At 29.2% G+C, this 13,618-nt stretch overlaps 1 protein-coding gene across 1 annotated transcript; it reads right to left on the bottom strand.

The window, feature by feature from the left end:
* Positions 1-938: 938 nt before the first annotated feature.
* Positions 939-6,785, bottom strand: LOC108485720 (short-chain dehydrogenase TIC 32 B, chloroplastic-like). The gene is made up of 8 exons (XM_017789568.2): positions 6,481-6,785; positions 5,982-6,213; positions 5,792-5,871; positions 4,072-4,225; positions 3,131-3,209; positions 2,948-3,035; positions 2,817-2,863; positions 939-1,457 (listed from the first exon to the last, which is right to left on the bottom strand). The coding sequence occupies exons 1-8, from the start codon at positions 6,686-6,688 to the stop codon at positions 1,266-1,268; spliced, it is 1,080 nt and encodes a 359-aa protein (XP_017645057.2). The 5' UTR covers positions 6,689-6,785; the 3' UTR covers positions 939-1,265.
* Between the last annotated feature and the right edge of the window lie 6,833 nt (positions 6,786-13,618).

The raw sequence follows: 13,618 nt of genomic DNA on the forward strand, positions 1-13,618 counted from the left end.
GTTGTGTTAATATACGTGATCATGGATAGATTAGTTACGATATTTGTAACGAAAGTCGCCTTGGTTCTATGTTAACATAATTAATGGACTAGATTGTACGGAATGCCTTTTGGATATGATAGTAAAATTTTGAGCTCATAAGGATATATAATGACATGTAATTATAAAGTAATTAGTATATATATGTGGTCTAAGTGGGAGTTTGTTGGAAAATTTGGACATCACATATATAATAAGGATAATTACATGTTATTATTTACTATCATGATAGGTTAGCCCAAATTAAAAGTGATCTAATTTGGTTAGAATTTTATTGGGCTTTTAATTATTAAATAAAGTATAGGTCAACTATGTGTAGATACTCTTCTAATCAAATTCTAAACTAATATGCTAAGGTTATAAATATTAGGGTTATGGTCCCCAAATTATACACAAGATATCTTTTCTAATATCCCATCATTAGGAAAGAGAGAGCAGATATTCTCTGAATTTCTTGTGTGCTAATTTGGAAGATCAAATCCCCAAGTTCCAGAAAGTTTCAAGGAATCCATGGATTCAGGTACACTTCCGCATCTAGTTTTGTTCTTGATTTATTCTTAATGATTTGACATGATAGATCCTGGTTTATTAAGTTATATTGTAGATTTATTTTATAAATTATAACACTACATTTAAGCATCAAAAAGCAACCTAGGTAAGTCCACAACCTCCCTCCCTTTCATATTTTCTTTAGAATTTTTTTTTTATTTTTTATACTTTGCTGGTAACTTATACAAAGTTTTGGTCTTTCAAGAATGTGTTCATGAATGGTACCATTTCCAACATTTGGCATTTTCAAAGCATTATTGGTAGGAGAATGCATGTCAAACTTGAAGATGACATTGTTGGGAGGGATAGTCATGAACTCAGAATATGAATCGTAAAACGAAAATAAAGAATTCCAAAAAAAGAGAGAGGATAAGATTAAAGGTTCAACCTCTATCTATATATAGTAAAAAAACAATGTAAAAGTTATTACACAACTTTTATTAATGTTTAAGAAGATTTAAGCTGAAATATGAATACAACCTAAATTAGGGGTAAATTAAAAAAAAAAAAACCTTTTTATCCGATATCCAAAATAATCCTATAATATGTCATGTTCATTTACCGGTACAAAATGCTTTTATATAAATGTAGATGAAGATAAATATATTGGGGGTATATGTACAAAGCTTCCTCATTTATCTAATTATGTTGGGTGAAACATGAGTAATTAGAATGTTCTAAGATGATGTAGGGAATTGATATCGCAGTCTTCTGTGAATGACAGCTCGAGTTTGCCTCCATAATCTTTGAGCCTCCAATTCGTCATTGGCTAAGGCTGAGCAATTGCACTCATTGCAATCTGCAAAGTATTTCCCACTTAACCCTTGTGCTTGTGGGCTCAATGCTACATAGCAGCTAGTTGATGCACCCTGCATTTGAAATTTTGTTTTGCAATATTAGCACTAATGCTTGCCCCTACTCTATAGCTTAACATTATTCTAAAAATGCAGAGAATTTTACAATTGTTTTCGTAGGCAATTGTTCCTATATTGGAGTTTAGATTTTTTTTTATTCAAGTTAGTTCTTGACCTTTACAATTGTTTTCATATTGAGGTCTGAATTTTTTTAAGGAAATATCATGGACAAAAAAATTTAGGCACTAATGTGAGAGCAATTATCAAATTCAGGTTTGACTTAAACCAAAACCAAATTCAAACCTTAATGTAAGAATAATTACTAAATTCAAACATGTATTAACCCAAATCAAAATTGTGGATAAAGGGGAGATTTTGAGGATTACTATCATTCACAATTAAAATAAATTTATGTCAAAGAAAAGAAATAGAGCTAAATTTTAAAGCTAGAACACAATTATATAAAATACTTTTAACTTTCCTCAAGGTATTAAAAGTTTCCAGAAAAGGTGAAGAAAAATGGAGGGCAGATTTAAGAAATTGAGGGGAACCATTTTGTGACCCGTGGATCTAGTAATGAATTTTAGTTTAGTTAGTATTATTGTTATTACAACAACTTTGAAAATGTGAGTAGAAGCGTATTAAAATGTATTTTTTTTATTTTGGGGTTAGATAATTTTATTATACATTCATTTTAATAATTAAACTTTAGTAAATTTCATTTTGGCCACTTAATTTTTTAGAATTAATTTTATTTCTATCCAAAAAAATTTAAGTTTATGAGAAATTGAGTTATTTAGTTGCAAAGATGAAATCAGAGTTTTTTTCGTACAACTCAATTCTCTATAAAAATTCAAGTTTTTCTTGTAAAACCTCAAGTTTTCTCTTATTTATTAGAAAAGCTAAAATTAATTCTAAAAAATGAAAGAAATTAAAAAATAAAATGATTTTTCGAAGTAAAACCCATGTTGTTCCTGTAAAACACAAGTTTTTACATATAAAACCTATGTTTTTCCTTTTACTGAAAAAAATTTAATTTTTTAAAATGAAAAATATATAAAGGAAATTAAAAAGATAAAAGAATGATAAAATGAAAACATACTAAAGCTGAGAGATTAAAATGAGTACAAGAATATTGCCTAACCCTAAATTAATGGTGAGTGACTAAAATGAAAATGGTTTGTAACGGAGATGTACCCTTTTACAAATTCTAAAACTTAGGAAAGTTGCTGTGTTGTTTACTGAAATGATATTTGAGGGGCATTTGCGGTTTCTGTTAAACTAGACTGAGACATTCTCCTAAATTCTTAAAATTAAGTTTTGGATGATAAAGTAGGCAGGATGAAGAAGACGTAGACAAAGACAAAGGCATACCTGAGAGGTAGACTTGAGCAACTTTGAAGCGATAAAAAAAAGGGAATCTGCATTCAGATTATACACAGTAATTGGTCAGCTGTTAAATTATATTTAATTGTTTTTAACATAGAAAAAAAAAAAAGAATTGCCTGTAATAAAGCCCTTGTGTGCTCTGATAATTCCAGTCTTTACAATTCCTGGATGCACTGCATTGATGGTTACTTTTGCATTTCTTGCCTGCAAAAATTTTAATGGTTGTTTGCAGATTAAAACAATAATATTTTTTATATATATATATGAAAAATGTTAATGAAGAAGAGAAAGTTTCAGACCTTTAGCTGTCTGGCTACTTCTTTGGCATGCAATATGTTTGCTAGTTTGGATTGAGCATAAGCACGAGTAGCATTATAACTGCATCGTCATTACCAACAAATAAGCTGTTTTACTCTAATGTATAGCAGTCCATGTTAATTATTATTTGAGGCTTAAATTTGGTAACTATTCTTAGCGTAAGTTGGAGTTTTAAATTTTTTTTTCACATTTATTCTTGAACTTGGTAATTGTTTCCCCATTGAAGCTTGAATTTTTTTAATTCAAATTAGTCTTTGAACTTGACAATTGTTCTTTGTTGGGACTTGAATTTTTTTTTGTCTAAGTTAATCCATGATATTTCCTTAAAAATTCTAAAGTTTAGGCCCTAACATGGGAACAATTACCAAGTTCGAGAACTAATTTAGACAAAAAAAAGTGCAAGTTCCAATATGGGAACAATTATCTCGCTCAAATCTTAATGTGGGAACAATTGCCTAATTCAAGGACTAAGTTGGGCCAAAAGAAAGTTCAAACCCTAATATGTGAACAATTGGTTAGTTCACACTCCAATGTGGGAACAATTGCCAAATTAAGAGATTAACTTGAACAAAAAGAAGTTCAGACCTTAATATGGGAACAATTGGCTAGTTCAAGTCTCAATGTGAGAACAGTTGTCACATTTAGGGATTAACTTGAATAAAAAAATTCAAGTCTCAATGTAAGAGTAGTTGTCAAGTTTAGACCTTAATATAAGAATAATTACCTAATTTAAGTCCTTATATGAGAATAATTATCAAATTAAAGAATTAACTTAGATAAAAAAGAAGGTTGAACCCTAATATAAGAGTAGTTGCAAAGTTGAGGTGATTTAACCTATTTTTCTATATATAGCATTATAGGGGTATGTATAAAAGAGAGATCAGTGTCGGTTAGGGGGAAGGAAGGAGAGTGGAATAATTACTTGTTGGGGTTGAGCATTTGGGTGAAGCTGAAACAGTCCCTTTTGACCCAGCTGTGAATTACTGAAGACAGGTTTATGATTCTTCCTTGGATGCCTGTTTCCTCTGCTGTTTCTACCATCTTTTCCATTAACATTTCTGTCATTAAATAATGTCCTGCCAACACAACAAAAAATACATATATGATTTGATGGAACTCTCTTCTTTTGGGCTCTAAAAGCTGTTGTTCTAAACAACAAGATGGTTAAATTTTCTATTAGTCCCTATACTATGCATAAGTTATAAATTTAAACCTATACCTTAATTTAGTCATTTTTAGTCCTTGTACTTTTAGAATTTTAAAATTTTAATCTTGATCAAATGTTAACTATTAAATTCATTGAGTTTAATTATGCTATTTTTAAACTTTGATGCAACGAATATATTATTACATGTGTAATGTCATATCAGCTTGTAATTTTCATATAAGAAAAACCTGTCAATATATCAAACCACTGTCGTTTGCATAAAGGCAAAAGTTTAGAAATTCGAAAAGTATAGCAACTAAGAATGGTCCGGTTGAAGAACATGAGCTAAATCTATAACTTTACAAATAATATAAAACTAATAGTATAATTTAACTAAACAAATTTACTTATTACTGTTTAATCATGAATAAAATTGAACAATCCAAAAAATATAAAGACTAAAATTAACTAATTCAAAAATATAAAACTAAAATTAATTAAATTAAAACTAGGAATTACCTCTCATTCCATGCCATGCATGAACTTTAGATTATTATTATATTTTTTCAACTACAGCATTAATAAAATAATTTCTCACAATCTCAAATATTATTAAAAAAGAGCAATAATGGGAAATATTTATATAAAGTGCAATCACAACATTTGATGCATGTTTTTTTTTTAATAATAGTAGTGAGAAAGAAAAACATAAACTAGACAAAGTGGACCAAATCAGATGAATTTGGGGTGAGGCTTGAAATTTTAGTTTTGAAGAATTGTGTTAGGTAGGTCCACAGGAAAAAGTTGACTTTACTCTATAGTAAATATTTATATATTTATAATTAAAGTTAAAATAAATTAATGTTTTATTATTAAAATTTTTAATTTAAATAAAATCGGATTAAATATAATCTAGATTTTTTTTCTCAAATTTATTCGGATCCAACCCGGTTGATACATTAAATTTATTTTATTATTTAAAATAATAAAATATTTAATACTAATATTATTATATCTTTATATAATTAATTATATATAAGAGTGTTTAATCTTACAAATAAACTTAAGAGATTATCCCATGCTCTATTTTAAATTAGTTTTTAATTTTCAAATATACTATAACAGCCATGTATCATCCTACTAAAATTTCAATTAATGAGATAATTTTAGTAAAAGCATCATCAACGTTTTTATATTAGGAGTTAAATTATATTTTTTTCAATTCAAGAAATGAACAAATTAGTCATTGTACATTAGATCAATGAGTAAATTGATTTTTTTTGTTTAAAATTTTATCTATTTGTGTAGTTAAAAATTGGCGTATAAGATAGAATAATCAGATAGTGACACATGGTGTGCCATGTTAATTTTTAACAGAAAGACTGATTTATTCTTTAATTTAATGTACAGGGACTAATTTGATATTTTTTTTTATGGGGAGAGAACAACTTTTACTCCAAATTATAGTAATGAAAAAAAGGGAGTGTGCATGTACCCAAGTAATTTGTTGCAAATGTCATCTCAATTTTGTCCTCAGAGAACTCCAAATTCTGAGAGAATATCCCAGCATTATTTCTGCAAAATTTGGTGTTATTATTTTTCAGCATTCTATATATGTTTATTTTGTTTTGAGAAAAGAAGAAAAAAGAAGATGTAAATGGTGGATTTATTGTATGAGAACCTACATGAGGATGTTAAGGGGTAATCCAAGAGCCAGGAACTGAGTACAAAATCTCTTGACAGAAGCCAATGAACTAAGATCAATCTCAAACAACATAATTTCAACATTTGGATTCTCATTTTCAATCCCTTCCTTCAATTCAGCTGCCTTCTTTATATCTCTCGCTGGTATCACCACTCTCACTCCTCTCTTAGCCAATACCCTTGCCGTCTCAGCTCCAATACCAGACGTCGCTCCTTCAAAAATTGGTACAATGGATATTTTAAAAAATTAATATTAAAAAAAAAAAAAGGAATCCCTATTAAGCTAGTACCAATATATTATCTGTAGATGAGACAAAACCATATCCTTGTACAAACAAAAACAACTACTTGTTTAAGATATATATATATATATATATATATATATACACACAAATGGGCTTCAGGTTTATCCTGTAGAAATCTTAAATATTCTCTCGGAATCCGGGGGAAAAAAAGAAAAAGTTGGTAACGGAGACTTACCGGTGATAATGGCAGTTAGACGGTGAAGAGGGGAAGAAGAATTGTCTGCAACTTGTTGAGCAGTAGTTTTTGAACCATAACCACTAGGGCCTGCAATGCCTGCTAAGTACCTAAGTGTATCTTTCATGACGGTGGAGCAGCTTAAGCTTAGAATCTCAAAGCAACAAGGGAGTAGTATGGCTAGAAGCAAGAAATATATACTACACATTGTAAGAGTACCATATAAAAAAGAAACCCTTTATACTAGTGTGGCCTAAAGTCCAATTAAACTATGCTGAATTTTGCTGATATTATCATTGGAATGATTGGTTTTTGTTCAAGTTTGAGGGTAGAGAGCACCTAGGATTGGGTGGTCCATTCAGTAGCTGATCTTTTTAGAAACGGGTACTGTAATTGGGAAAGAAAAAGCCCACTATTTTCTGGGTAAATTACCATGTATATCCCTTTATTAGAAGTTATATTGCATTTTTGTCCCAATAAAAAATGAGCAAATTAACTCTATTAAAGAGAAAACTAGTCTTTTCTATTAAAATTTTATCTATTTCTACTATTAAAAACTGACGTAGATAGTTATGTCACACGTACTTCTTGTTGATGTAGTTAATGAAATTTTTAACAAAAAAGACTAATTTGCTCTTTGATCTAATGTATATAGATTAATTATCTATTTTTTGAATGAAAGAGACAAATTATAATTTAACTTATGTATATGGATTAATTTATCTATTTTTTGAATAAAAGAGATAAATTATAATCTAACTTTTAGTACATAAACCTCTATAATGCTTTTACTATTTTTAGTATACATAATTAATTGTCACTCCGTCCTTCATGGATTTTGCTGATTACAAAAGCAAGTGACATTTTTAAGTAAACTTTGCTTTGTAGAGGTGTAACAATATAGTGAAAGTAGCAAAATTTGACTTTGGATTTGAATTGTTGGATATCTGACAAGATTTGCAATTTGCCTATTAAGTTAGCATATCATGGATTTTGTGATAAAGGAATATATTTTTGTATTCGAATACGATTAAATAATTGAAAATCTTGAGATGATTATAATAGTGCATGTAATTAGTGAGACATAGAAAAGTTATGGACAAAACAAAACAAAAAGGGATGAGTGGAAAACCAATTAAACCATCTATAGAACTTCCATTGAAGAAAAATCCCTCGCCACTTTTTTTTTTTTAAAATATTATCATTATAAATAAAAATCATCAACAATAAGAATATAAAGACACAATATATAGTACAAACTATATATAAATAAGATATTACAAATTAATGCACAGATATTGTATCTATAGAATAATTCTAAAATAGGAGAAAAATAAATTGACAGCAATTGCAATACTGGAAGAATTTAGAAATAAATAAGAGATATCAAATGGCTGAAAATTACATTCTAGCCTTGTTTTCATCCGACCAACCTAACGATGAAATCTGGTCAATCAAGAAACCACTACCAAGAGCTCTAAGAAACCTGCCGCATTAGTGATGCACAAAGGGTTCTGTCTTAGATGGTCTATCCTCCTCATCATCTCGGATTTTAATTTTATGGATACCATTATTGTGTTTTATCATGATAAGACCTTTCGAGAACAGTTCTAATGTACTCTCATGGCACCTTTATTTGGAAATTCTTATATATACGCTAAAGCATGAATAAAAAATGTTTAAAAACTAAAATTATCACTACTTTAAGAGAAAACAAAGTGAAAAAACAACAACAACAACAACAATAGAGTAAATTGAAATTTGAAAGAATAAAAAAAAAGAGTATATTATTGAAGAAGTTGTAACTAGTAATCAGTATGAAGAAAAACTTGAGTGGTTTTGATTTTTCTCTTAAAGAAAAACAAATAACAATGCTCAGTTTTGTAAATGCTACTTTTCCTTCTAATCAATTTTCATAAGTTCTGATCATATCTTTTTTTTTCCACAATACCTAAAACTACTTATAGTCTTTCTTCAATTCTTAAATAGGAAGATAATGCATTCCAGCGCACTCAAACCCATATTCTCCTACATTGATAACAATATCCATACTAATCGAGTTAAGCCTCAATCGACAGTACTAATTTAATTAATTAATTTTAATAATATTCATAATAGTCCACGTAGAATTAATTCAATAAAAAAAAGTAGGAATTAGTTTACTTTGGTCCAAAGAAATAGAAAAGGGGAATAATGTAGCATGTTTTCCACTAAGGGGAAGAAGTTGGTATATCTATGATATCAAGGTTGAAAGATTAAAAGTTAAAACGGTGTTTTCGATTGGCATGGCCAAAAGTTAGTCTGGTGTTGATTGGATTGGTTAAAAGTTTTTGCCTTCAATTTTTAGCTGAACACAGATGCAGCACGATTGGTTTGCATGTTATTCACACGTGCACACCTCTTTCATAATAAGTAGCAATAATCTTGACCCATTTGCAATTTCAGACCAAATCCATTGCTTTTCTTCTTTTTTGCAATATCAGGCGACATGATCATACGGCATCAAATATCAATTCAAATCCCATATACACCAACACAATTAGCATATTTTGTTATACCATCTTCGACAAGCATTTTCGTACCTTTTTCTTATATATTGTTTACCTATTTTCACTGTCGAAGACACTATATTGACAAGATATCTACCATCCCTTAACTTTTAACATAGCATTACAATCGGTAAAAATATCATGGAGGGCTTAATACTAAGAGTCGAATTTCATTTTGCCTCTATACTTAAAAATGGGCAAACTAGTCCCTATACGTTAGATCAAAGAGTAAACTAGTCATTCTGTTGAAAATTTCATCTATTTTTTTACTGTTAAAAACTGATCTATGTATAAAGAATGAGGTACATATTGCACACTACATGTAATTGTTTGATTATTTTGTTAGCCACAGTTAGTTATGGATGTAATTTTTAACAGAAATGACCAGTTTATTTTTTGATTTAATATGTAATTACTAATTTGTCTATTTTTTTAATAAAATGGGTAAAATGTAATCCGACTCTTAATATATGTTTTCATGTTATTTTTACCCATTACAGTCCTACGTGGTTGCGTCATTGCCTTCACTAAGAGACAATGAGATGACTTGTTTACCAATACAATGCTTCCACAAGGTATTTCAATCCTCCATATACCCCCCTCTTTCTCTATTACGGCTTTCCGTCTACTTGGGTGAACCAACAACACATCTCCATCCATCTCCCTCTTCTGTTGAAACAGCATCACAATAGACATTTAAATATTTATTTGATATATAATATTTTTAATGTGAAAAGAATTTTTGTTTTTCTTCTTCTTTAGTTTGAAACCGTGGCAATCACGTCTTCTTTTGGAGGACAATGGGCAAAAATTTTCTATCCTTCACTTTAAGAAATGATGGGCAATGCTGGGGAGTTGATGGAGTAAAAGAGAGCAATGAAGTTGACTCCTCAACGATGGTGGTTGTGAAATGGCAAACCAAAAGGGTCCCAATGGTTTCCCAACATGACTACATCTATCATCACATTGCCACTCGTTTGAGAAGCACTTATCTTTGTAGCTTCACATGCCCTTCTTTCCCATCATTCTTCAACACATGTTATGCCCAAAGCCATCAGCTTTAAAGGGGGTCAATGGATCGCTGTAGCACGCAGACAAAATTAAAGTTTGATTGGGGGCTATGCCAACAATTTTATAGGCAATCTTGCCATGATTCGAACATTAGATGTGTAGCAAGTAATGTTTTCTTTTCCTTTTTCCTTTTTTATTTTTTTAAATGATTATTTCTTTTTCTTATCCACATAATTTTACAGGGATCGTAATACCTATTGTAAAAGCTGACCCCAAATATACGTAAGGCTTGAATTATAAATTTTGGTTAATTTTATCGTGAGACAATTAAGAAAAGAAATTGATAAATGCCTAAGGGAGATCATCAGGTTATATTTTGTCTCTTTACTTAAGAAACGAGTAAATTAATTTTTGTACATTAAACTATAGAGTAAATTGATTATTTATGTTAAAATTTTCATCTATTTCTATTGTTAAAACTTGGTGTAGTCGAGGAATAATCAAACAGTTACATATGTATACCTTTTATTGATGTACAAAGACTAGTTTTAACAATAGAAATAGATGAAATTTTAATAAAAAGGACCCATTTGCTCTTTAATGTAATGTACAAGGACTAAATTGGCATTTTTGAATAAAAAATAAAAATATAATCTAACTCTTAATATAAAGACATTTATAATATTTTACTTAAAATAATAATAAATGTGTGAGAATTAATTAAGTCTTTTAACATATTCCGTAATTGGTATCACATTTATTTGGTTTTTTATGTTAATATTATTTCATGTCTCAATTCATTACATTAGTATGCTTTGGTGTGTTTGCATATATTTTTGTGTCATGCATTCATGGAATGTTCATTTTATTTTCCATATCATTTTCGTGCTTGTGTTATTTTTCATAAGTTTGGAGTGTTATATAAATTTATAACACATTAATAATTTCTTTTACATATATTTTGACATGTTCACATATGTGTCATATTCATATTATTTTTATATACTTTATTTAAAATAATACTTTTTTATGTTAATGTTGTGTCTCAATTAATTTAATATTTTCATAATTTCACATAGTAATCCTCTTTATTGAAATATATATATATATTACATCCAAAATTATTTTTCTAAAGAGAACCGAAGGTATCTTCTAATAGATTTAATTTAAAACTTGTGTATTTTCCGATTTTACTTTTATAAATAAAAATCATAAAATGTGATGAAATATTTTATCACTAAAAAATATAATTATAGAGAATGAAAAAGGTTTATATTTTCGTATACTATATATGTATATAAATATATGTAGATGTTATATAAAATTATTTCGCTCAAATCAGTTGCCTGAACTAAAAAGGAAAATAAAAAGGAGTTTGTCCAACTCATAACTAAAGGATCACCATGCTTAAATGGGACTACTTCAAAAAATTGACATACAATCACCGTATCAGTCTCTTACATGTATAACATGTGGACAAATGCTAAATTACATCAATTCCACTAGAAGCCCCCTCAGCAAGACAATAAACCATCCAATCATATACAAATGCAAGTGTTGGAGGGGGACCATGACTTAACTTACTACTTTTCCTAGCAAGACACCTATCCATTGGCCCCTAGAACTAATTAAACCTTACGCTAGCCTCTCTCTTTAACCGTATTCTCTCAAGACACACATTTCAAACCTAATCTTTGACAAATGGTTTAGAGAACCTTTGACCCTCATCCTTGGTCCCCAAAATTAATCTTCTCTACTCTCAACACCTTCGTGTGAACCACCACTAACCACCATCTCCCTAGTTTGTATCAACAATTTGGCATTGTATGAGTCATGTCTCAAAAAAAAAGGTTTCTTCACAGTTTCCAATAACAACATGATCCAAATGCTGAAATGTCATTCAATGCATGTAATCAATATGAAGCAACTGAACATGAATATCAAGCTTGACCTTTTTGTGGTCATTAATTACGAATTTTATTCTAGTTCATTAATCCTTATTATTGGCACCTTCAATATCTTACACATCAAAAGGAAACACATGCACGACCACAAGCTTACTTATCTAGTTATCATTGTTGCTAATTACAAGTTCACTACAGGTATAGTGCAAGATAAATTATCTTCTTCTTTTTCTACACTGGCATGTTTTTTCTTTTACCAATTTGCCAAATTTAGAGATTTGGGGTTTTCTTAGATCTTGGGTTTCACATCATTAGTATCATAGTTTTAGTTTAAGTGTTTAAAACAATTATCTTTTTATTGTTTTATTTAGTAGTTGTGAATAAAAAGAAAAATATATAAAAAAAAAAAAAACATCTCATTGTTTTTAGTACATTTTAAGTTTGCAAATTTGCATCTATGAAAATAGGACGAGCATCAACAAAGACAACATAAGAGTTGAAAGTTGCAATAAGATAGTAGACAATATTTGAGGAAATTTTTTAAAAACTCTAGGTGTCTAGTCAGTTTGGAACTCTTATTATTTCAAAGAGTTTTTATATTTAATTAGAGAGATATACTGTAAATAAAACTCCTTAATTATGGTTGGTTAGGATAGTTTAATTGGAGTTTTATGATATTTAGAGATTTAATTATATAAGATTTGTAAAATTGAATTTTCAATTGGTCTTTAAGAATTTATATTTTTTTTTTGAACTTTGGCATATTGAAAGGCATATAAATACTTGGATTGGCCGACCATTGTAAATAGGGATATTTGAGCTTAATAAAATTTGGCCTTTATTCTTTCTTTTCGAGGCTGAATGATTTACCTTGTTAATTTTTTTTTTTGTTATCTTTGTTTTTAGGTACATGTTATCTAAGGGTGGTATAGGGTGTTGCTCGATTATCGTTGTTTCTAGTTACAACTTTATTAGAGATGGTATTGTAAGATAGACTATCCGAATATCATTGTTTCTAGTAACAAGTTAAAAAGAGGTGGTATACACTAAATTATCTTGTTGTTTTAACACAAACATATTTTTTTCCAATTTGCTAAACTTGGAGATTTGAGGTTTTCTCGAATCATGGGTTCTGCATCATCTAAGTCTACATTTTTTATGGAAGTAGGAAAGTTCCTTGTTTTTATGATTTCTACAGGGTTATTAAGGTGAACCTAGAAAAAATTCACGCAATATTGAATATGAATTCTCATAAGAATACCAAGGAAATGCATCACTTAACTAGAAATGTTGTAGCATTGATAGATTTGTATCAGAGCCAACATACAAGTGCTTGCTATTTTTCAAAGTTTTATGATCCTTGTTATTAATTGAATGATGATTTTCAAAAAGCATTTGAAACAATTGAATGCGTACCTAAGTTTTCTTCATTACTAGCATCACCACTACTAGGAGACTAATTAAAAGTTTATTAGGTCACATTAGAGGAGACAATAGCAACTGTAATCAAGGAAGATGAAGGTTGCCAGATTGTGGTCTACTATGTGAATAGGGTTGTAGAGAATGATGAGCTCAATTATATTGGATTGAAAAAGATAGAATTCACATTGGATGTAGCTACCAAGAAGCTTCGACAATAATTTCAAGCACGTGCTATTTTAATTTTATCATATC

This window comes from Gossypium arboreum, chromosome 7, assembly GCF_025698485.1.
Source record: "Gossypium arboreum isolate Shixiya-1 chromosome 7, ASM2569848v2, whole genome shotgun sequence".
Lineage (NCBI taxonomy): Eukaryota > Viridiplantae > Streptophyta > Magnoliopsida > Malvales > Malvaceae > Gossypium > Gossypium arboreum.